The sequence below is a fragment of the Pristis pectinata genome, chromosome 33, assembly GCF_009764475.1.
Source record: "Pristis pectinata isolate sPriPec2 chromosome 33, sPriPec2.1.pri, whole genome shotgun sequence".
Lineage (NCBI taxonomy): Eukaryota > Metazoa > Chordata > Chondrichthyes > Rhinopristiformes > Pristidae > Pristis > Pristis pectinata.
The window spans coordinates 5509062-5530256 of NC_067437.1; the positions used below are offsets into that span (position 1 = coordinate 5509062).

The following is a 21195-nucleotide window of genomic DNA, read 5'->3' on the forward strand; positions in this document are numbered from 1 at the left end:
GGGAGCAGGTTATCTGAAATTGGAGAATTCAACGTTTATGCCGTCGGGTTGTAGACTCCCCAGACGGAATATAAGGTGCTGCTCCTGTACTTTGTGTTTAACCTGTCGGGAGAAGGGAGAAACTCGGAGTCAAATCACAGATCATAATCCCACCAAGTCTAACCGTCAAGTGTAGTATCGGATTTACTGTTCCTTCAGCTGCTTGCCACAAGGACGTAAGTCCTCAGCCGTTACAAGCATCACACATTGAGACACAAAGACCAGGGTAGGGGAGTCCAAAACTAGAGGGTATGGGTTTAGGTTGAGAGGGGAAAGATTTAAAAGGGACAACTTTTTCACGCAGAGGGTGGTGAGTATATGGAACGAGCTGCCAGAGGAAGTGGGTGAGGCAGGTACAACAGTATCAGTTAAGAAGCACTTGGATAGGTACATTGAGGGGCGGGGCTTAGAGGGATGTGGGCCGAACACAGGAAATTGGGACTAGCTGGGTGGGCACCGTGGTCAGCATGGACTGGTTGGGCCGAAGGGCCTGTATCCATGCTGTATTGCTCGATGTTGGAGACAGGCACAGACGAAAACCTCAGTCTGAGCAGAATCAAACTCAAGAGAGCAGATTTGCTTTCTTTGGCCTGCACTCCTTTGTCTGTTTGGATGGGGAGCTGGCAAAGTCAGCCAGCGCTCCCCATTCAGTTCCCTGGCCAGTGACATCTTCAGTCAAATCACCTCTGGACAGGAGCTGATGGCAGCGGCAGACCTCCCTCCTCCTTCTGCCCAGAAGGTCCATCAAAGCTAGCACAAGATAAATAAAAGGGACCTTGCCATGCAGAGAAGCTTAGAACAGTGGCAGGGCAAGCTGATCATTTGGGTTAGTTGGTATCTAATGTGCTATTGGCTGTAATTGTTGCTTTAACAGTGTTACCCCTTTAAGTATGTCTTGAGTGGTTGACCACTGTCTAGAAGAGTCAATGGATTAAACAGTCCTCTTTGTTGGGGTCCTGTGTCTTGGTGAGTTTGTTTAACATTTCACACTATGGTCAGACAGAGACCTTGTTAGTGTTTAGGAAGCTTCCTTTACCTTTGCTTATCCCTGGCTGTGTCTCAGTTCTTCCAGTGTCCCAATGAGGGAAAGGTAGATCTGGTTTCCCTCAGTCATGGTAGCCCTCCCTCAATGCATGTGTAAGAGTGTAAGTGCTCGCCACACGATTCCAAGTGATAACCAGAAGCTTCAATCACATTGCATGCAGGAAACATATGGAAGGTACCAGCAAACCCCAACCCCTGCACCCAGTCTACACCATTCTGGGCCAGCAGTCTTTTACTCTACACCAACACACCCGACTACCCTTCACCAATCCACCTCCATCACTCTACACCAACACACCCCACTACCCTTCACCAATCCACCTCCATCACTCTACACCAACACACACATATCGCTCTATACCAGGAGGTATTTTATCACGTATAAGTTAGTGGAGTAAATAGTTCTCACATCTGAGCCCAAGAATCACTTAACTAAATTTGGGCAGAATTCTTTCTGTGATGGAAACACTCAGCAGGTCAGGCAGCACCTGTGGAGACAGAAACCAAAGTAAAGGCTTAGGTCGAAGACCTTTCATCAGGTGAAAGTTCATCAGCCTGAAATATTAACTCTGTTTCTCTCTCCACAGATGCTGCCTGATCTACTGACAGTTTCCAGCACTTCCAGTTTTTATTTCTGATTTTCAGCGGCTGCAGTTTCTTGCCTTTCGATTCCTGACGATACCTTTTGTTTCCCAGTGGCTACGATCTCCTGATGAAGGTGGTATTGCACTCTGGGGTGCCTGGCCAATAGGTACGCTGCAAATTCCAGCATGAAAGTTGTTGCCTTGTAGGTTGAGAGGAGAAACCTCAGGGTCTGGGCAACAGTTTCACTCTTGCTCAACTCAGCTACAGAAAGAAAGAATGAAGAGTGTCAAAGTCAAAAAGTTTGAGTTTATTGTCATATGCACAAGTACATGTATGGGTGCAATGAAAAGCTTACTTGCAGCAACATCACAAGCACATAGTTAGAAAAAAATTGCAGTTATATAACACCTTGCACAATCAATGGGGTGCCTTTGAAGCTCTGCCTCTGTAGGAGACACAGCCAATTTACATACAGCAAGATCCCAGAAGCAGCAATGATGTAGATGTCCAATTTATTAGCTTTGGAGAAACTGACCGGGATTTAGTCATTGGCCAGATCACCAGGAAAGGTTCCTTTCTCAGAATTGTTTCACTGGACCTTTTGGGGTCCACTCTTGGGCTGAGTGGGTCATCAGTTCAACATCCAGTCCAAAAGGAGGTGCGTGCCGCAGACAGTGCAGCATACCTGCTGTCAGTAAACGATGACAGAACACACAGGGAGACTTCAGGGCAGACACTTAAAGTCACGGTCAAAGAGGTGGAAATTAAGGTGGGTGTCAGAAGAAAAGGGGGAGAGAGAGAGAGAGAGAGAGAGAGGGCAGGAAAAGGGAAAGAAAGTAAAGAGAGAGGGAAAGAAAGGGAGGAGGTGGAGAGACAGAAAGAAAAAGGCAGGTAGACAGAGAAAGAGAAGAAAGGTGGAGAGAGGTATAGATAGTTGGGAGAAAAGGGGAGAAAGAGGTGGAGAGAAAGAAAGGCACAGAGAGGTGGAGAGACAGAGAGAGAGAAGGAGAGAGAGGGAGTGGAGAGAGAGAGGAGAGAGAGAGAGAGAGAGAGAGGTTTAGGAAGGGGAATCCAATCAGGACAATAGCCTGGACATTGTGTGATAACTTGGAGTGAGATCTAAAAGGAATCTCCTGACACAGAAACCAATGATAAATATCTCTCTGAACTCCAGCATATGTGTCAGTAAATATTGCAGCATCATTGGCTCATTCCAGTTTGGTTGTTCATGGATTGTGACTGGTGTTTCTGACAAGAGAAGTGGACAAGTGCCCCAGGACTGGGGCATTCGTTTACACCCACAGCACGTACACTGGGGCTTGTTACTCACTACGTCCTGGTGACCGTTTCCTTCTCGTGTCTGTCCTGGCCTCTGCATGGTCGAACAGGAAATGAAGGATGCTGGCTCGTTCCTGAGGGAGACATTTAAAAGACTGTAAGATTTTCGGGAGGGATTGTCCAGGCGGAACAGAGATCCATTTAGAGACCTTGTGGGAACCTACCCCTGACCATCCACCCCTCGCAGTGAGTTCCAGCTTCCATCTTCTTCTGTGAATGGTCCCGACCTCCAAGTAATGCAAGGAAGCAAATGTGTGGGGAATGAGAGTGTGCACAGGACCCCTCCATCTGTCCACCTCCCAGACCTCAACTCAAAGCTCATTCCAACATCCCTGAAGCTGTAGAACAGTTTCCACTTACATAGCGCCTTTAATGCAGTAAAATGTCCCAAGCTACCTCTCGTGAGAGTTACAAGTCAAGGTTTGACGCTGAGCCACATACGGAGATATTAGGCCAGGTAAGCTGAATGTCAGTCGGAGAGGTTGGCTTTAAGAAAAGTCAGAAAGGAGGAACAGCAAGATTTCGGCAGGGCTTCCGGAGTTTAGGACCTTCGCAGTTGAAGATACCGGCACCAGTGGTGGAGCACAGGTATGGAAAGTTCCAGAGTCAATCTTGTCACTCTCTCCGCCATCCCAGACACTCACTCCCTCCGCTATCGGCACACAGGTGCTGCAGTGTGCACCATCTACAAAAATCACTGCAGTTACTCATCCTGGCTACTCCACTGGCAACTCACGTCCAAGACCTTCCCCCGCTGCCCCCCACCACGCTTCTTCTCTTCTTCCCCTTCCTAGCCTCTTTTTTTCTCCCCCTTTTTCCCCTTTCTCTCCTTACCTTTGACCCATCCCCCGGTGGATCTGCTCTCCCCTCCTGCCCCGCACCTGCCAATCACTAACTCTTACCTGCATCTACCTATCACCACCCTGTGCCCACCCCGCCTCCCCTCTTTTGTCCACCTATCACTGCTCTGCTTTTCCCTCCTATATATTGGGCTTCCCCTTTTCCTATCTTCAGTCCTGAAGAAGGGTCCTGACCCGAAACGTTGACCGCCTGCTTTTCTCCACGGACGCTGCCTGGCCTGCTGAGTTCCTCCGGCATCATCGTGTTTTTCATCTAGATTCCAGCATCTGCAGTCCTTTGTTTCTCAAGTCCAAGACCTCTGCCACCAAGACGATCGAGGGCAGTAGGCACAGGGCAACACCACCACCTGCATGTTCCCCACCAAGTCACACATCATCCTGACTTGGGAATCTACCGCCGTTCCTTCATCATCACTGGGTCTAAATCCTGGAACCCTCCCCAACACCACTGTGGGAGCACCTTCACCAGAAGGACTGCAGCGGTTCGAGAAGGCAGCTCACCCCCATCTTCTCGAGGGCAAGTCGAGATAGTTCATATCCCAAGAATGAATAATAAAATTGATAATGGCATCCTTCATGGATAAGAATGTGGATATGACGGAAAACACAAAGTCCTCATTGTGACAGCAACAACCATGTAGCGGTCATCAGAAGCAGCAATTGTTGCATTCCATTCATCCTCTCGAGGACATTCATAAGTAGGATTGCATTGTGGGTTTTACGGTGCCCCAAGTTTACCACAAAAATAACATTCTCTATTTCGATTGAGTTATCAGGAGATGAAGCATATCTACTCCCCAGAAGCAAGAAAATAATATAGTTGGACGAAATTATTCTAAGTGTCTCTGTTTGAGTACCACAATCATTGACCACCTGGGTTACGGTGTAGCAGTAACACAAGACCAGCCCTGCCTTCTTTTGCAGGGGATACTAAGTGAAACAGTCAAGGAGTTGAGAGAGAGAGAGAGAGAGAAGGGGAATTATAGCAGAGTACAGTCTTACCTTTGTCTCTGTGCTCTGTTTCCGTCTCTCTTGGACCTGGTGGACCAACCTGGTGAAGTAATTGACAGCTTCCTTCCAATAAAAGTAGAATTTCAGCTTCCGAAGGAGAGGCTTCAGGACAGGGAATATCACTGGGAAGGAGAGGCGGGAATTCAGAGGAGTTGTTATTTTCCCATCCTGAGCACTAATGATGACTTGAGATACTCTTTGGTTCCTCTACCATGAGCAGATACTGAGTGCATTGCCTCATTCAGCACCACGCTTGGATGTCAGCCTAGGCTCTTGTGCTCTATTCTCTAGAGTGTGAGCTGAATCCCAGAAAGCTACAAGGCACAGTAGCATGGTTATCTTATGGATTGGTAATGCAGAGAACAGACTAATGATCTAGTAGGGAATGTAAACTCAGTGAATTAAATATGGAACAAAAAGCAGTCAACCCACAACGTCGACTGTCCATTTCCCTCCACAGATGCTGCCTGACCCACTGCGTTCCTCTGGCGCTTTGTGTGTTGCTCCAGATCCCAACATCTGGAGTCTTCTGTATCTCCGAAAAGCTTGCATTGGGATTGGTGATCATGAACTACTGGATCGTTATAAAAACCCGTCTGGATGCATCAGTGTTCCAGCTGCAATGACCTGTATGTGAGTCCAATCTCACAGCCAGATGACTAACATTGACTGCCCTCTCATGCCCTCACCAGCAGGACCTCAGACATTCAAGAAGGCCACCTTCTAAAGGGGCAATTAGGGATGGGCAATAAATGCTAGCAATGTCCAAATCCCATGAATAGAGTCATAGTCATAGAGCACTACAGCACAGAAACAGGCCCTTCGACCCATCTAGTCCATACCGAACTGATCTTCTGCCTAATCCCATCTACCTGCACCCAGACCATATCCCCTCAAACCCCTCCCATCCATGTACCTATCCAAACTTCTCTTAAATTTTATAATTGAACCCACATCCACCACCTCCGCTGGAATAATTGTATTGAAAGGCATTCTCTTGTTGAAAGACTAATGGAAATCTTCCCCTGTCCCGTTACAATTACTGTGCTTTCTGTATGTATTCAAAAAGGCCTTTTTCTTTGTCATGGATCTGAATAAGATGTTTTTTAATGAGCAACAATACTTTATTTCTATTTTAGATTATTCTTATCCATCCGACATCAAATAGATGCCAAAGCTTGTTGCTAAGTGTACTCCCTACATGTGCTGTATACATTACCCACATGTCGTGGAGATGATGGAGTATCTGCTGTAGGCCTGAAGGAGGAGGTCCCAGTGATAAGTGAAGGTGCTGCTCCTAGTGTCCTGCTTGGTTGCGTCCAGTTCAAACACCGACATCATAAGGGCATTTCGAGTGTACTGGGCAAATAACCTTGGAAGTAAAGGGACCAAACATCAATGGTTCCAGGGGATTAACATTGACTGCCCTCCCCATACCGTCACCAGAAGGACTGAAGCTGTAGAGGAAGACTTCCTAGGGCAGGGCCCTACAAAACAATGACCCTGACCACGAAATTCTACGGGTAAAAATGTGTACAGGAGAGTACTCGTACCACAGGGGAGCGATGTTTGATTAAGCACAATGTTATACACATTGAAATCACATATCATAGTCATAGAGAGATACAGCACAAAAACAGGCCCTTCGGCCCACCGAGTCTATGACAATTATCAATCATACATTTTTACTATGGTCCTACCTGAATTCAATTTTATTTTCCCCCCAGTCTCTTCCCAGATTCTACCACCCACCCACACACTAGGGGCAACTTACAGCGGCCAATTAACCTACATACCCAAATGTCTTTGGGATGTAGGAGGAAACCGGAGCACCCGGAGGAAACCCACGCAGTCACAAGGAGAATGTGCAAACTCCACACAGGTAGCACCGGAGGTCAGGACCAAACCAAGGCTGCTGGAGCTGTGAGGCAGCAGGTCTACTAGCTGAGCGTGGTGCCCTTTTGTAACTATGTTCCCTCGGTTGAGACTCTCCCACTTGTGGAAACATCTCAACGTCCAATCTATCATGTCCCATTAGGATCTGACTGCCTTGTGACAGAATCAGACAGGGCCTTCAGATAGGAATTGGACAGCTAATGGAGAAAGAAAAATCTTCAAGATTGCAGGAAAGAGCGGGAGATGGGACTGTTGGGATTGCTCCACAAGGATCCAGCTAGTATTAGGTAGACTGAATGGCTTAGTTGGTCTAACGATTCAATGAACATAGCACATAAAACACTACAGCACAATGTGGGCCCTTTGGCCCACAATGTTGTGCCAACAGTTTATCCTGCTCTAAGATCTATCTAACCCTTCCCTCCCACAAAGCCCCCAATTTTTCTATCATTCATGTGTCTATCTAAGAGTCTCTTAAATATCCCTAATGTATCTGCCCCCACAACCTCTGCAGGCAGTGTGTTCCACACACCCACCACTCTCTGTGTAGAAAACTTACCCCTGACATCCCCCTTATACCTTTCTCCAATCACCTTAAAATTATGTCCCCTTGTGTTAGCCATTGTCGCCCTGGGAAAAAGTCTCTGACTGTCCACTCGATCTATGCCTCTTGTCATCTTGTACACCTCTATCAAGTCACCTCTCATCCTCCTTCTCTCCAAAGAGATAGTCCTAGCTCGCTCAACCTATCCTCACAAGACATGGTCTCCAATCCAGGCAAGATCCTGGTAAATCTCCTCCACACCCTCTCTAAAGCTTCCACATCCTTTCTATAATGAGGCAACCAGAACTGAACACAATAATCTAAGGGTAGTCTGACCAGAGTTCTATAGAGCTGCAACACTACCTCGCGGCTCTTGAACTCAGTACCCCGACTAATGAAGTCCAACACTCCATAGGCCTTCTTAACAGCCCTACTGACCTGCGTGGCAACCTTGAGGGATCTATGGACGTGGACCCCAAGATCCCTCTTCCTCCATGCTGCTAAGAGTCCTGCCATTAACCTTGTATTCTGCCTTTGAATTTGATCTCCTGAAGTATATCACTTCACACTTATCCGGGTTGAAATCCATCTGCCACTTCTCATCGCAGCTCTGCATTTTATCACCGAGTCTCTGATTTCTTTTTGCTCTTGGATAGGAAAGGTTTAGAGAAATGTGGGCCATACGCAGGCAGATGGGACTAGCTTAGGAGGCACCTTGGTTGGCATAGGCAAGTTGGAGTAAAGCACCGGTTTCCATGCTGTTTAGCTCTATGATTCTATATGGATAAGAAATTTAGAGGGAATCTGGGGAAGAATTTTTTTCACCTGGATGTGGTTGGAATCTAGAAAGCACTGCCTGAGTATTGACCTGATAGAGGTGCATAAAATCATAAGGGGTATAGATAGGGTGAATGCGCACAGTGTCTTTCCCCCAAGGAAAAGGAATCAAAAACTGGAGGGATAGGTTTAAGGTGAGAGGGGAAGGATGTAAAAGGAACCTGAGGATTTTCACACAGAGGGCAGTGGATATAGAGAACGAACTGCCAGAGGAAGTGGTAGAGCCAGGTATAATTATGACATTTAGAAGAAATTTGGACAGGTGCATGGGTAGGAAAGGTTTAGAAGGATACAGGCCAAACGCAGGCAAATGGGACTAGCTCAAGAAGACACTTTGGTCAGCATGGACGAGTTGGGCTGAAGGGCTTGTTTCTGTGCTGTAAAAGTCTGGGATTCTGTGACTTCTTTCCCTTTGGGAACAATTTTAACCCAACTTAGTAAGCTGACACATTCTGACCGGCTGGTGCTTTTACTCCATACTGTGTAATGGTTTACACTGAGAGGCATAGATAGAGTAGACAGCCAGAATCTTTTTCCAAGGGGAGAAGTGTCGAATACTAGAGGACATAGCTTTAAGTGAGACGGGGAAAGTTTAAAGGAGATATGCGGAGGAAGTTTTTTTTAAAACAGAGAGTAGTGGGTGCCTGGAACAGGCTGCCAGGAATGGTAGTGGAAGCAGATACGATATTGGTGTGTGAGGGGCTTTAGATACATGTATATGCAGGGAATGGAGGGATGTGGATCATGTGCAGGCAGAAGAGATTAGTTTAATTTGGCATCATGCTCAGCACAGATATTGTGGGCTGAAGGGCCTGTTCCTGAGCTGTACTGTTCTGTGTCTACGTTCTATTTAATGCAGTTATCCTGCCATCACAAAGGTAAAGCAGGGCTTGGCGGTGAACTGTACTCACTCTCTCACTACAACAGCCTTGCCCTCCCTGTAAAATTTTCCAAAATGACGAACAAGGTTGTCAGCACTTGGAACCACAAGAGGGAACACCTGAAAGACAAAGGAACATCCACCAAAATGGAAGAAGGTGTGAACATCTGCATTTATATAACACCAGTCTTTACTCTGTCCTTAAGTACTGCTGAAGTTAAAACGAAAACAGAAACCAGCCTCCCCTCCATGGACTCTGTCTACACTTCCCGCTGCCATGGTAAAGCAGCCGACATACTCAAAGGTTCCTCCCATCCAGGGCATTCTCTCTTCTCCCCCCTCCCATCAGGCAGAAGGTAAAAAAGCATGAAAGCACATACCACCAGGCTCAAGGGGACTTTCTATCCCAGTGTTATAAGACTTTTGAATGGATCTCTTGTACAATAAGATGGACTCTTGACCTCACAATCTATCTTTTAAATGTTGTTATTGTACCTGTCTCAACCACTTCCTCTGGCAGCTGGTTCCATACAGTATGTGCACCACCCTCTTCATGAACAAGTTGCCCCTCAGATCCCTTTTAAATCTCTCCCCTGTCACCTCAAACCCATGCCCTTTAGTTTTTGGTCCCCTTTCCCTGGGAAAAAGACTTTCACCCTATCTATGCCCCTCATGAGTTTATACACCTCTATAAGATCACCCCTCAGCCTCTTCCACTCCGGGGAATAAAGTCCTAGCCTGTCCCACTTCTCACTATAACTCAGTCCCTCGAGTCCTGGCAACATTCTCATAAATCTTCTGTAAAGTGGCTGGATGCAAAAAAATAAGAATATTGCAGGATTACTGTAAAAGGGTACTTGATGGTCAGTATAGATTCAGTGGGCTAAAGGGCCTGCTTCCATGCTGTATGACATTATAAATCTATGGTGGGACCAGCACAGGCCAGAGTCCCACCAATAACCATTGGCCGCTTTAAGGAATTACACAACACCCAGGAAGTTGCATCCTTGCATCAGAAGGAATATCCGGTTTCCTCCCACGTTCCAAAGACATACAGGTTAGGAGCTGCGGGCACGCTATGTTGGCGCCAGAAGAGTGGCAACACTTGTGGGCTGCCCCCCAGCACATTCTCAGTAACACAAAAAGACGCATTTCACCGTGTGTTTCGATGTACATGTGACTAATAAATACCTTAGCTTATCTTATCATGTGAAGGTCAACTTGGTGAACACGCCTCTTTCAGACAACCTGTTCAGAACTTGTTGAGCCACCTTGGAATCTTGCCCAGGGGGAACTGAGAGGACTTTCCAGGGGAATTTTTTTTCGCTCTGTTGAGTCTTTCTCTGCCTGTTTGGGGCGGTGGGTGGAAAAAGGGTCCCTCATGGTCGTCTGGTCTGGAAGGCTGATCCTGAAGAAGGATACTGACCCGAAACGTCGACCGCCTGCTTTTCTCCACGGATGCTGCCTGGCCTGCTGAGTTCCTCCAGCATCATCGTGTTTTTTCTCTTAAACACCACTGTTGTATCTGCTTCGTCCACCACCCCGGCACTCTCTGTGTAAAAAACTTGCCTCGCACACCTCCCTTAAACTTTCCCCCTCTCATCTTAAAAGCATGTCCTCTAGTATTTGACATTTCTACCCTGGGGAAAAGATTCTGACTGTCTACCCTATCTATGCCTCTCACAATTTTATAAACTTCTATCAGGTTGCCCCTCAGCTCCTGATGCTCCAGAGAAAACAACCCAAGTTCATCCAACTTCTCTTCATAGCTCATAGCCTGCAATCCAGGCAGCATCCTGATGGGCCTCTTCTGTACTTTTTCCCTTTCTAATGGGTTACCAGAGCAGAAGAAATATCTTTTCTCCCAGAGGGTGGCAGGAGTCTGGAACTGGTGGGAGAGACAGAAACTCTTGTCACATTTCAAAAGTCACAGGATGAGTCTCAACCTGCAGGGTCATGGAGTAACTGTTAGAAAATGGAACGACCCACATGGAATGCTATTTGCCTACTGATGGGCTGAATGGCCTCTTTGTAGGGGAGGCCATCCTTCTGCACTTCCAGAGGCTCCACTTTCACCTCCTCATCCGCCCAGGTGAAGGGTCTCAGCCCGAAACATCGACTGTTAATTCCCCTCCACAGTTGCTGCCTGACCCGCTGAGTTCCTCCCGCAGTCCCTCAACTCCCTCCCAAACGGCTCGGTGGGAGCACCTTCACCACAAGGACTGCAGCGGTTCGAGAATTCAGCTCACCCCCACCTTCCCAGGGGCAATTAGGGATGGGAAATAAATGCTGTTCCACATTGCGTAAACAGATACAATACGTTTCTACAAACAATCTGCTGGAGGAACCCAGTGGGTCAAGCAGCATCTGTGGGGGGGGAAACTGAAACGTCGATGATTCCTTCCCCCCCCCCCCCAACAGATGCTGCTCGACCTGCTGAGTTCCTCCAGCAGATTGGTTGTTGCTCCAGATTCCAGCATCTGCAGTCTCTTTGTGTCTCTGAAATATGTTTCTGCCTTTTTGGTGCTGTCAGCCTAATGTTGACCCTTTCCCTATTATGAAGTTGTGGCGTCCCTCAGAAGGCATAAGCTGGTTCAGACTCTCATTACATTCTTATTTTTGGTCACCTCCCATTGACCTCCTACCATTTCATCCAGTTACTTTTCCATAAGAGCCAAAATTAAACTCCTGGAAAAACTCAGCGAGTTGAGCAGCATCTGTGGAGGCAAAGGGATGTTGAAGTTTCGGATCAAGTTCCTGAATCGGCAGTTTATATCCAGTTTTTTTTGCTCCAGATTCCAGCATCCGTAGTCTTTTGTGTCTCCTTGGGCTCGGTATCTGAGGAAATATGTGCTGGCCCTGGAGAAGGTCCAGGGCAGGTTCACAAGAATGATCCCAGGAATGGAAGGCTTAATGTCTGAGGAGCGCTTGATGTCTCTGGGCCTGTACTCGATGGAGTTCAGAAGGATGAAGGGGGATCTCATTGAGACCTACTGGATACTGAAAGGCCTGGATAGAATGGACATGGAGAGGATGCTCCCATCAGGAGAGTCTAAGATCTGAAGGCACAGCCTCAGAGTAAAGGGACGTCCTTTTATAAATGAGATGAGGAGGAATTTCTTCAGCCAGAAGGTGGTGAATCTGTGGAATTCGTTTCCACAGAGGTCTGTGGAGGTCAGATCATTGGGTGTATTTAAGGCAGAGATGACAGATTCTTGATTAGTAAGGGGGTTAAGGTTACGGGGAGAAGGCAGGGGAATGGGGGTTAAAAAAATCAGCCGTGATTGAATGGTGGAGCAGACCTAATGGGCCGAATGGACTGACTCTGCTCCTATATCTTATGGTCACGTTTCATACGATCCTATAATTACATGAGGAATAGATCAGCCAATTTGCCAGCTGTGTGTCTGAAAGGATGATGGATACACAGAGCAAGGAGCCACACTTGGGAGGGAGGGAGGGAGGGAGGTGACACCGGACCTGCTGAAGTTGCCCAGCTCCGAAGGCCGGGGAGAGGACCTGGTGCACTCTCCGCCAGTCGCTCTCATCCGCCTGAAAGAAACTCTCACTAAATGGTTCCTGAGATCGGCTCGCCTGGGGAGAAATGGAAAGTAAATGAGACTGGCGCACACACACACACACACACACACACACACACACACACACACACACACACACACACACACACACAAATACACACACACGAACAGACATAAACACACATACACATACACAAACACACAAACACACACAAACACGCACATACACAAACACACACTACCACACACACACGAACAGACATAAATGCACATAAACACACACAAACACATACACAAACACACACACACACACACACACACACACACACACACACACACACACACACACACACACACACACACACACACACACACCCAACAACGTGAGACTCAGCAAATCAACAAGAACCTCATTATTGATGTCAATTTTAAAAAAACATCGCACCTCTCGCAGCCTCAGGATGTTACGAAACTCTTTAGAGCAAATGAAGTGTCTCCATTAATGTCGGCATTAAGTCATCCTGTGTAGAAACAGGCCCTTCGGCCCACCATGTCCATGCTGACATCCGAGGACCCATCTACACTGATCCCACTGAGGGAGTGCTCTGCCGCTCGTTGGTCAGAAGAGACATCAACCCTATCAGTGCCTCAAGTGGGCGTTAAAAATTCAAGTGAGCTGGGAAATTTGGGCCGCTACAGATCCCACGAACACTGATGATAACCAGACCTTTCCAGTTTCAGTCTGCTCCCCACCAAAACCCGATAGGCTCTGGATTTACTGCTTGGGCTCAGGTGGGGTCAAGAATGGAAATAGTTATGTTTCTGACCTCTACTCTTTGTAAATAAAGCCGTTAATTCCTAGGATATGTGGGACTGCTTTTTACCAAAGCAGAAACATTCAAAGACTTGGACTAATATTTTACATTCCACATTATGCTGTTAAACATACTCAGTTCTGTTAAAGGGTGTGGATACCCAGTGAAGATGTCGCTGGCCGCTGCTGAAGAGCCCACCCTACCCCCCAGAGCACCCAGCTCCTCCCCCCAGCTACAAGCCACGTTGATCCCAGATCAGGTATGAATATAATTGTAAATCTGTGGGCTTGGATCAGGTTTGGATTGCCTGTGGTCAGATTGAGTTTGCATTGGTTGTGGTCAGGTTCAATTCTGATTGGCTGTGGTCAGGTAGGGTTTGGATTGGCTGTGGTCAGGTTCGATTTGGATTAGCTGTGGTCAGGTAGGGTTCGGATTGGCTGTGGTCAGGTTGGCTTCAGATTGGCCGTGGTCAGGTTCAATTCAGATTGGCTGGGATCAAGTTGGGTTCGGATTGGCTGGGATCAGGTTGGGTCAGGTTTGTATTTTACACCTGAGCTGACCTCTTATCATGATCATTGTTGGAGAAGCCCCACATACCCTTCCCAGAATTTCTAAATTCACTTCTCACCTCTTGTAAATCAGTAAATACCCCTGCTCCCCACAGAGGGCTGGACTGTTGAATGCCTGAACGTCAGCAAATGGAATTTGTTATGGGCAGAGCAGCAGTGGGAACACTGTCAAGAGTCCTAGTCAACCGCGGAACTCATTAAGAGAACTAACTTACCCTGTCATTGGTGAAAATTTTGCATTCATCTTCAATAAACACCTTGTGGATGATTTCAGTGTCAGCGATCATGAGGAACGCTTCCCGTCCAAGGAACAACCTGCAGGGGTGTTTTTGGACATAAAGGAAAACAGGTTGATCGATGGAAGGAGTGAGAAATCAACCCAGCTGAAGAGTAGCTGCCCCAGTGTCCAACACCCCACGTGGTACAGGAGCACGTGTGAAGTTCCAGCTCTAACCCAGTTCATGCACTGATCAGACATGTTGAGAGGAACACAGGAGAAGACGGTGCTATGTTTTAATCTGTTCCACCATTCGCTAAATCAATGGCTCACTCAATGCCTTTGATTAACAGAAGTCCCTCTTCATAGATTAAAGCTTCCCTCTTATACGCTGAAGATGAACTCTCGATCTCTCAATCTACCCGTAATGGCCCTTGCACCTTATCGTCTGCCTGCACCGCACTTTCTCTGTAACATTATATTTTGCATTCTGTTTTTGTTTCCTTTTGTACTACCTCGATATACTTATGAATGGAATTATCTTTCTGAAGGGCATGCAAACAAAAACTTTTCAATGTATCTTGGTATATTGACAATAATAAACCAATTACCAATTGAAGTTAACAATTGTCCTAGCTTCGATTGCCAACTGTGGAGAGATAGCTCCACCTTCTGCATGTAGGAATGTTCCTGGCCTTCGCACCTGAAACCCTGGCTTTTATTTTCCATCTCTGGCCCTCAATCCCAGATTTTCTGACCACTGGAGTAGTTTCCCTTCATCTGCCCCATTGCCTCTCCTAAACTCCAATCAAAGCAAGTGTCCGTAATCTCATCGTAACCACCATCGGAGTACACTTGCCAATCTGCCCATGGCTCTTTCTCCATGGACAATGAGTGAAGAGTATGGAGATCAATAAACAAGCTAAAGGCCCTTCAGCCCATAAAATTTATGGTATGGAATCCATCCAAACATTAATCTGCATTCTACATTGTTTTCCTTTTGTACTACCTCGATGTACCTATGTATGGAATGATCTGTATGGATGGCATGCAGACAAAAGTTTTTCACTGTATCTCAGTACATGTGACAATAATAAACCAATTACCAATGTTCTGAGATGAAGTTACATAGAACATAGAACAGTACAGCACAGTACAGGCCCTTCAGCCCACGATGTTGTGCCAACCTATATAAACCCATACAATAAATCTACCCCTTCCCTCCTACACAGCACATAACCCTCCATTTCTCTTACATCCATGTGCCTATCCATGAGTCTTTTAAATGTTCCTATTGTATCAGCCTCTACCACCATCCCCGGCAGTGCATTCCAGGTATCCACCACACTCTGTGTAAAAAACCTACCTCTGACATTCCCCCTAAACTTTACTCAACTTAAACCGATGTCCTCTGGTATAGGCTATTGCCACCCTGGGAAAAAGGTGCTGGCTGTCCACTTTATCTATGCCTCTCATAAGTTCTACAGAGATGGTGCCAGATGCCCAAAGGTTAGCTGGCAGAACTCCCAAATGCAGTTTTCCCTCATGTCCGGGAGGTTCAAACTTGCTCCCGCATCTTTCAGAGGAGGCTTGGAATGAGGAAGGAGTAATCCGTCCCTAGAGTTCCCTTTCTGCATTTCTTCACTGCACAAATTCACTGCATGTGTGTGCTTGGATTGCTAAGCAGATGAATCTAAGAGCAAAATCTTAAAGCATTAAGATCCTGAGAGATCTTGATGGGGTGGATGTGAGGAAGGTGTTTTCTCCTGTGGGTCTAGATCTAAGGCTCACTGTTTAGGAGGGACCGAGATGAGGAGAATTTTCTCTCGGAGGGTCACGAGTCTTTGGAACTCTTCTTCAGAGGGCAGTAGAAGCAGAGTTTCTGAATATTTTTAAGCCAGGGGAAGAGTCCCAGTAAGCGAGTGGGTGAAAAGTTACCTTGGGTGAAGAGAAATGGCACAATCAGATCAGCCATGATCACATTGGATGGCAGAGTAGACTCGAGGGGCTGAGTGGCTTACTCCTGCTCCTAATCTGCATGATTGTAGCTAACTCTCTTAGTTGCGCTCTGTGATTAATATTACTGCTCAATCTTTTCCCAAAACCGTACCAAAGTACTTGATTATCTTCTAGTCTTTGTTTCTAATTAGGATCCAACCCTGCAGTTACTATTTCTTAATGCAGAGTGAACTCTGTCTGCCTCTGGCTATTTTCCAGGCATTCGTGAGGCACTTATTTTAACTAAATAAAATTGCCTTACCCCCAGATATTTCCAAACGTGTTGTAGCATTCCAGGTCAACGACGTGAATGTCCTAGAGGCAAGGAAAAGAACATGAAGTTACCGAGGTCTGGCTGATGGAGTCTACAAGGCTGGTGCTGTTCCGTTCAAGCGGAGATGACCAGGGAATATCTTTTGTTTCCCCTCTTCCTGTGGCCCCCTCACCTCCTCTCTTTCCCTTCTTCTGCCCTCATGACCTGCCCACGATCTCCCTCTAGTTCCCCACCTCCTTCCCTTTATTCTATGGTCTACTATCCACTCCTACCAGATTCCTTCTTCTTCAGCCCTTTGCCTCTTCCAACTATCACCTCTCAGCTTCTTGTATCACTCCCTTTCATCCCCCCCTTCCCCACCCACCTACCTTTCCCCCTCATCTGGACTCACCTATCACCTTTCAGCCTGTGCTTCTTCCTCTCCCCCCACCTTTTCACTCTGCCCTCTTCCTTTCCAGTCCCGGTGAAGGGTCTCAACCCAAAACGAGGACTGTTTATTTCCCTCCACAGATGCTGCCTGACCTGCTGAGTTCCTCCAGCATTTTGTGTGTATCGACCAAGGAATGCCACCCAGATTGACATCAGAAGCTGCAAGGCAGCACCAGGCCCACCTCACCAGTGTCCCACATGGTATGTGCACCCCTGTAAGAAGCAGGCAGAGGACAAACCGATGGTTGACCGCCTGCTTTTCTCCACGGATGCTGCCTGGCCTGCTGAGTTCCTCCAGCATCATCGTGGTTACCACTAACTTATTTGAGTTTTCCACAAACTGAGACACCATTGCAGTTGGCACCTCCAACCATCAGTGGGCAGTATTGGTTGGAGTCTCAGATGGCAAAACTCTGAAAGGGGCATGTGGGATTTGGAGATGTCTGTTAGACAAAGGAGGGAGTTGGGGAGAGGGGAGGTGGGAAGGGGGTGAGGAAGTGGGAACAAGGGTTGGGAAGGAGCCAGGGGAGTGTTTGGGAGGAAGATGATTTGAAAGTTATTGGGGAGTTGGAGAAGATGAGAGGGATTGGGGAGGGTATAGAGGGGTTTGGGGCAGGAGGGTGAGTGGGAGTTTACGAGAAGCATGGGCGGTGAGGGATTGGGATGTTGGCAGGAGAGATGGAGAATTAGTGGGAGAGGTTGCCAAGAGGAGGTTAGATGATGGGGGGGGGGGGTGAAATTTGTTGAGAAGATCATGAGGAGGTGATGGGAAGGGTGAGATGTTTGAATGGGGAGGGCATCACATTTTTTTTAATGTAACTTCCTGACAGGAGGGAGAGCTGTCCTCTGAAATTACTGCTCCCTCCATGTGCACACACAGGGATTGGTTATCAAAGTAGAAACCTCTCAGACGTCTCTCCATCCAGCAGCTCCCTACTGCTCTCTAGCTGTCTGCTGGAGGAACTCAGCGGGTCAAGCAGCACCTAGGAGGGAAGGGAAATGTCGATGTTTTCGGGTCGAAACCCTGCATCAGGTCTGAGAGGGAAGAGGGGAGGTGACCAGTACAAAGTTAGAGGGGGGGAGTGGCGAGACAAGGGCCAGCAGGTGATTGGTGGCCTCTTTCCATCTCCACCCCTCCATCTCCACCACCTGACTCCATCTGCCCATCATCCTTCACCTCTCCACGGTCCACCAATCACCTACTGGCCCTTGCCTCACCCCTCCCCCTCTCCTCTTTATACCGGCCATCTTCCCTCTCCACTCTCAGTCCTGTTGCAGGGTCCCAACCCGAAAAGTCGACAGTTCCTCTCCCCCCACAGATACTGCTCAACCCTCCAGCAGATTGTTTGTTGCTCCAGATTCCGGCATCTGCCGTCTCTTGTGTCTCCAACTACTCTCAGCTTTGGCACCCCCGGGTGTACCCAGAACGAGGTAAAACAGTGATAGTTCCCCCAGCTTTCTCAAAGAGAAATGCTTCCACTCCCGGACGCACCACAGATGCTCTTCCCCATTTCCGAAGCTTCCCCTTCCTGCTGAGTGCCTCACCTTCCGGGAGACATATGGAATCGATCCAAAGAACAGTACTGGTGATGGTCCAGGAATGCACAGCTCCTTAAACGTGCTGTAAGGCCAGGTGGCATACCTGTGACAAGAGGGAGGGAGGAAGATGCTTCACGTTATTACCACACCAGCCAATTCAGGAGTCAAAGCCGGAGTCAAAATCGAGTTTATTGTCAGATGCACATGTGTGCACAAGTGCAATGAAAAACTTACTTGCAGCAGCATCACAGGCACATAGCATCAGAGACACAACATTCACAAGAAAAACATAAATAAAACAAAATTATACAAGAAAGAACACAATTAGGATGAAAAAAAGGCCCACTGTAGTGCAAAATGGTCATGGTGTTGCTATACTGAGGTAGTGATTAGGGTTGTGCTGGTTGGTTCAAGAACCGAATAGTTGAAGGGAAGTAGCTGTCATTGAACTTGGTGGTGTGGGGACTTCAGGCTTCTGCCCAATGGTAGCTGCGAGAAGATGGCACGGCCCAGATGGTGGGGATCCTTGATGATGGATGTTGCCTTCTTGAGGCAGCGCGTCCTGTAGATACGACCGATGGTGGGGAGGGAAGGTAGAGAACAGTGATGGGTGACACAGGAGCTGAAAGCAAGTGGTGGTGAGCACTTCAGCCTTTTAATTGCTGTAATCAAACTCCAGAAGAGGAACTGAGGAAAGAGCAGACGAAAAATTCCATCATCTTCAGCCCTTTGTTGTCTCCACATCACCTCCCGGCCCCTGTCGTTCTCTCCACCCTTCCCTCCCCCACCTGCCTCCATCTGCCAATCACCTCCCCCTCACCCGGCTCCACCTATCACTCGCCAGCTCTTGCCCCACCCCCTCCCTCTCACCTTTCTATACCAGCTATCTCCCCCTACTCTTTCGATCCTGGTGAAGGGTCTCGACCCGAAACGTCGACTGTCCATTTCCCTCCACAGATGCCGCTGCGTTCTTCCAGCAGCTCGTTTTGGTTTCGCTCCACAGTTCAGCATCTGCCGTCTCTCGTGTCTCCAAGAGCAGATGAAATCTTTTAGCACTGCAGGAGGACACTTGACCCACTGAGGAGTGAACTAAGTCCTACTCCCCATCTCTCGGCTCATATCATATTATTTGATTCCCTGTTGAAAACTACTCACAATGGCGTCTTATACCCTTCAGGCAGTGTGCTCCAAGAAAAGGATTGAGTTAGAAAAGAAAGTTAGAAAAGGTTCCATCGTTCCCCCTATATCTGGTTCCACCCCTCCCTCTCATTTCTGTACACTGGCTATCTTTTCTCTGCACTCTCAGTCCTGATGCAGGGCCTGGAGCAGAAATGTCGACCATCCCGTCGCCTCCACAGATCCTGGGGTTTGGACGCGGTGTGTGTAAGAAACGGGTCACCTGCCTGAGATCCTCTCCCCACTCATGGGCACGGTGGTGTAGCGGTTAGCGTGACGCTATTACAGCGCCAGTGACCCGGGTTCAATTCCACTGCTGTCTGTAAGGAGTTTATACGTTCTCCCCGTGTCTGCGTGGGTTTCCTCCGGGTGCTCCAGTTTCTTCCCACATTCCAAGGACATGCGGGTTAGGAAGTTGTGGGCATGCTATGTTGGCGCCAGAAGAGTGGCGACACTTTGGGGCTGCCCCCCAGCACATTCTCAATAATGCAAAAAGACGCATTTCACTGTGTGTTTCGATGTACATGTGACTAATAAATAAATATCTTATATCTTATAAATCCGATGTGGTTGAACCAGCTTTTAAAACATCCATCCCCAAGAAAATGGGTCTCCTCATCACTGAAGACACCCAGGCTTATCCTCAGACTCCACATAAGTTGGGCAGTCAACAGTGAAATTCACAGCTACAGAGAAAACCTGCAAATACTGAGGTAGGACTTCAGACCAAAACACAAACTGCTGGAAGAACTCAACGGGTCGAGCAGCACCTATGGAGGCAAAGGGATGGTCAACGTTTCGGGTCGAGATCTTGCATCAGGACTGAGAGTGTAGAGGAAAGATAGCTGGTGTATGGAAGTGAGTGGTGGAACCAGATGAGGGGGAGATGATGCACAAATGGTTGAGGGAGAGAAGGGGAGACAGGCTGGTTGGTGGTAGGTGGAAATATAAGAAGGTAGGGGAGGGCGAGGGGCAAGGGTAGAGGCAAGAGGCGGGTATGTGATAGGTGAAGCAGATATGGGAGGGATGAGGGGTAGGTGGAACCAGGTAGTGGAGGGGGTAGGAAAGGTGAACCGAGCTAGGAACTTGCCGTGTACAGTTCTGGTCCCCTTATGTAGGAAAGGACAGATTAGCACTGGAGGCAGTCTAGAAGATGTTCACTAGACTAGTTCCAGAATCAAGAGGGTTGTAGGACTATGAAGGGCTAAACAAGTTAGATCTGTGTTCTTTGTGGTTCAGAAGAATGAGGGGTGATCTTATTGAGCCTGAATGAGTATGACAGGATAGATTTCAAGATGTTTCCACCAGCGGGAGATCATCAAAAGAGGGGTCATAGGTACAAGGTAAAGAAGTGGTAATTTAAATCTGGGGAGCATTGGAAGGGCAGGCACGGTAGTGTAGCGGTTAGCGTAATGCTTTACAGCGCCAGTGACCCAGGTTCAAATCTGGCCATTCTCTGTAAGGAGTTTGTACGTTCTCCCCATGCTTGCGTGGGTTTCCTCTGGGTGCTCCGGTTTCCTCCCACATTCCAAAGACTTACGGGTTAGGAAGTTGCGGGCATGCTATGTTGGCGCCAGAAGCGTGGCGACGCTTGCGGGCTGCCCC

General features: G+C 47.8%; 1 protein-coding gene across 1 annotated transcript in view; it reads right to left on the reverse strand.

Moving 5' to 3' along the window:
• The window catches only part of LOC127585407 (cytochrome P450 3A24-like), a 40054-nt gene that overhangs the window by 7098 nt on the left and 11761 nt on the right, over positions 1 to 21195 (reverse strand). Inside the window, exons 2-10 of the mRNA XM_052042832.1 lie at positions 18421 to 18517; positions 16435 to 16487; positions 14173 to 14272; positions 12515 to 12628; positions 9066 to 9154; positions 6101 to 6249; positions 4869 to 4999; positions 2999 to 3080; positions 1766 to 1929 (exon numbers count right to left, since the gene is read on the reverse strand). Coding sequence (XP_051898792.1) covers positions 1766 to 1929; positions 2999 to 3080; positions 4869 to 4999; positions 6101 to 6249; positions 9066 to 9154; positions 12515 to 12628; positions 14173 to 14272; positions 16435 to 16487; positions 18421 to 18517 — 979 coding nt within the window. The remainder of the gene's footprint in view (positions 1 to 1765; positions 1930 to 2998; positions 3081 to 4868; positions 5000 to 6100; positions 6250 to 9065; positions 9155 to 12514; positions 12629 to 14172; positions 14273 to 16434; positions 16488 to 18420; positions 18518 to 21195) is intronic.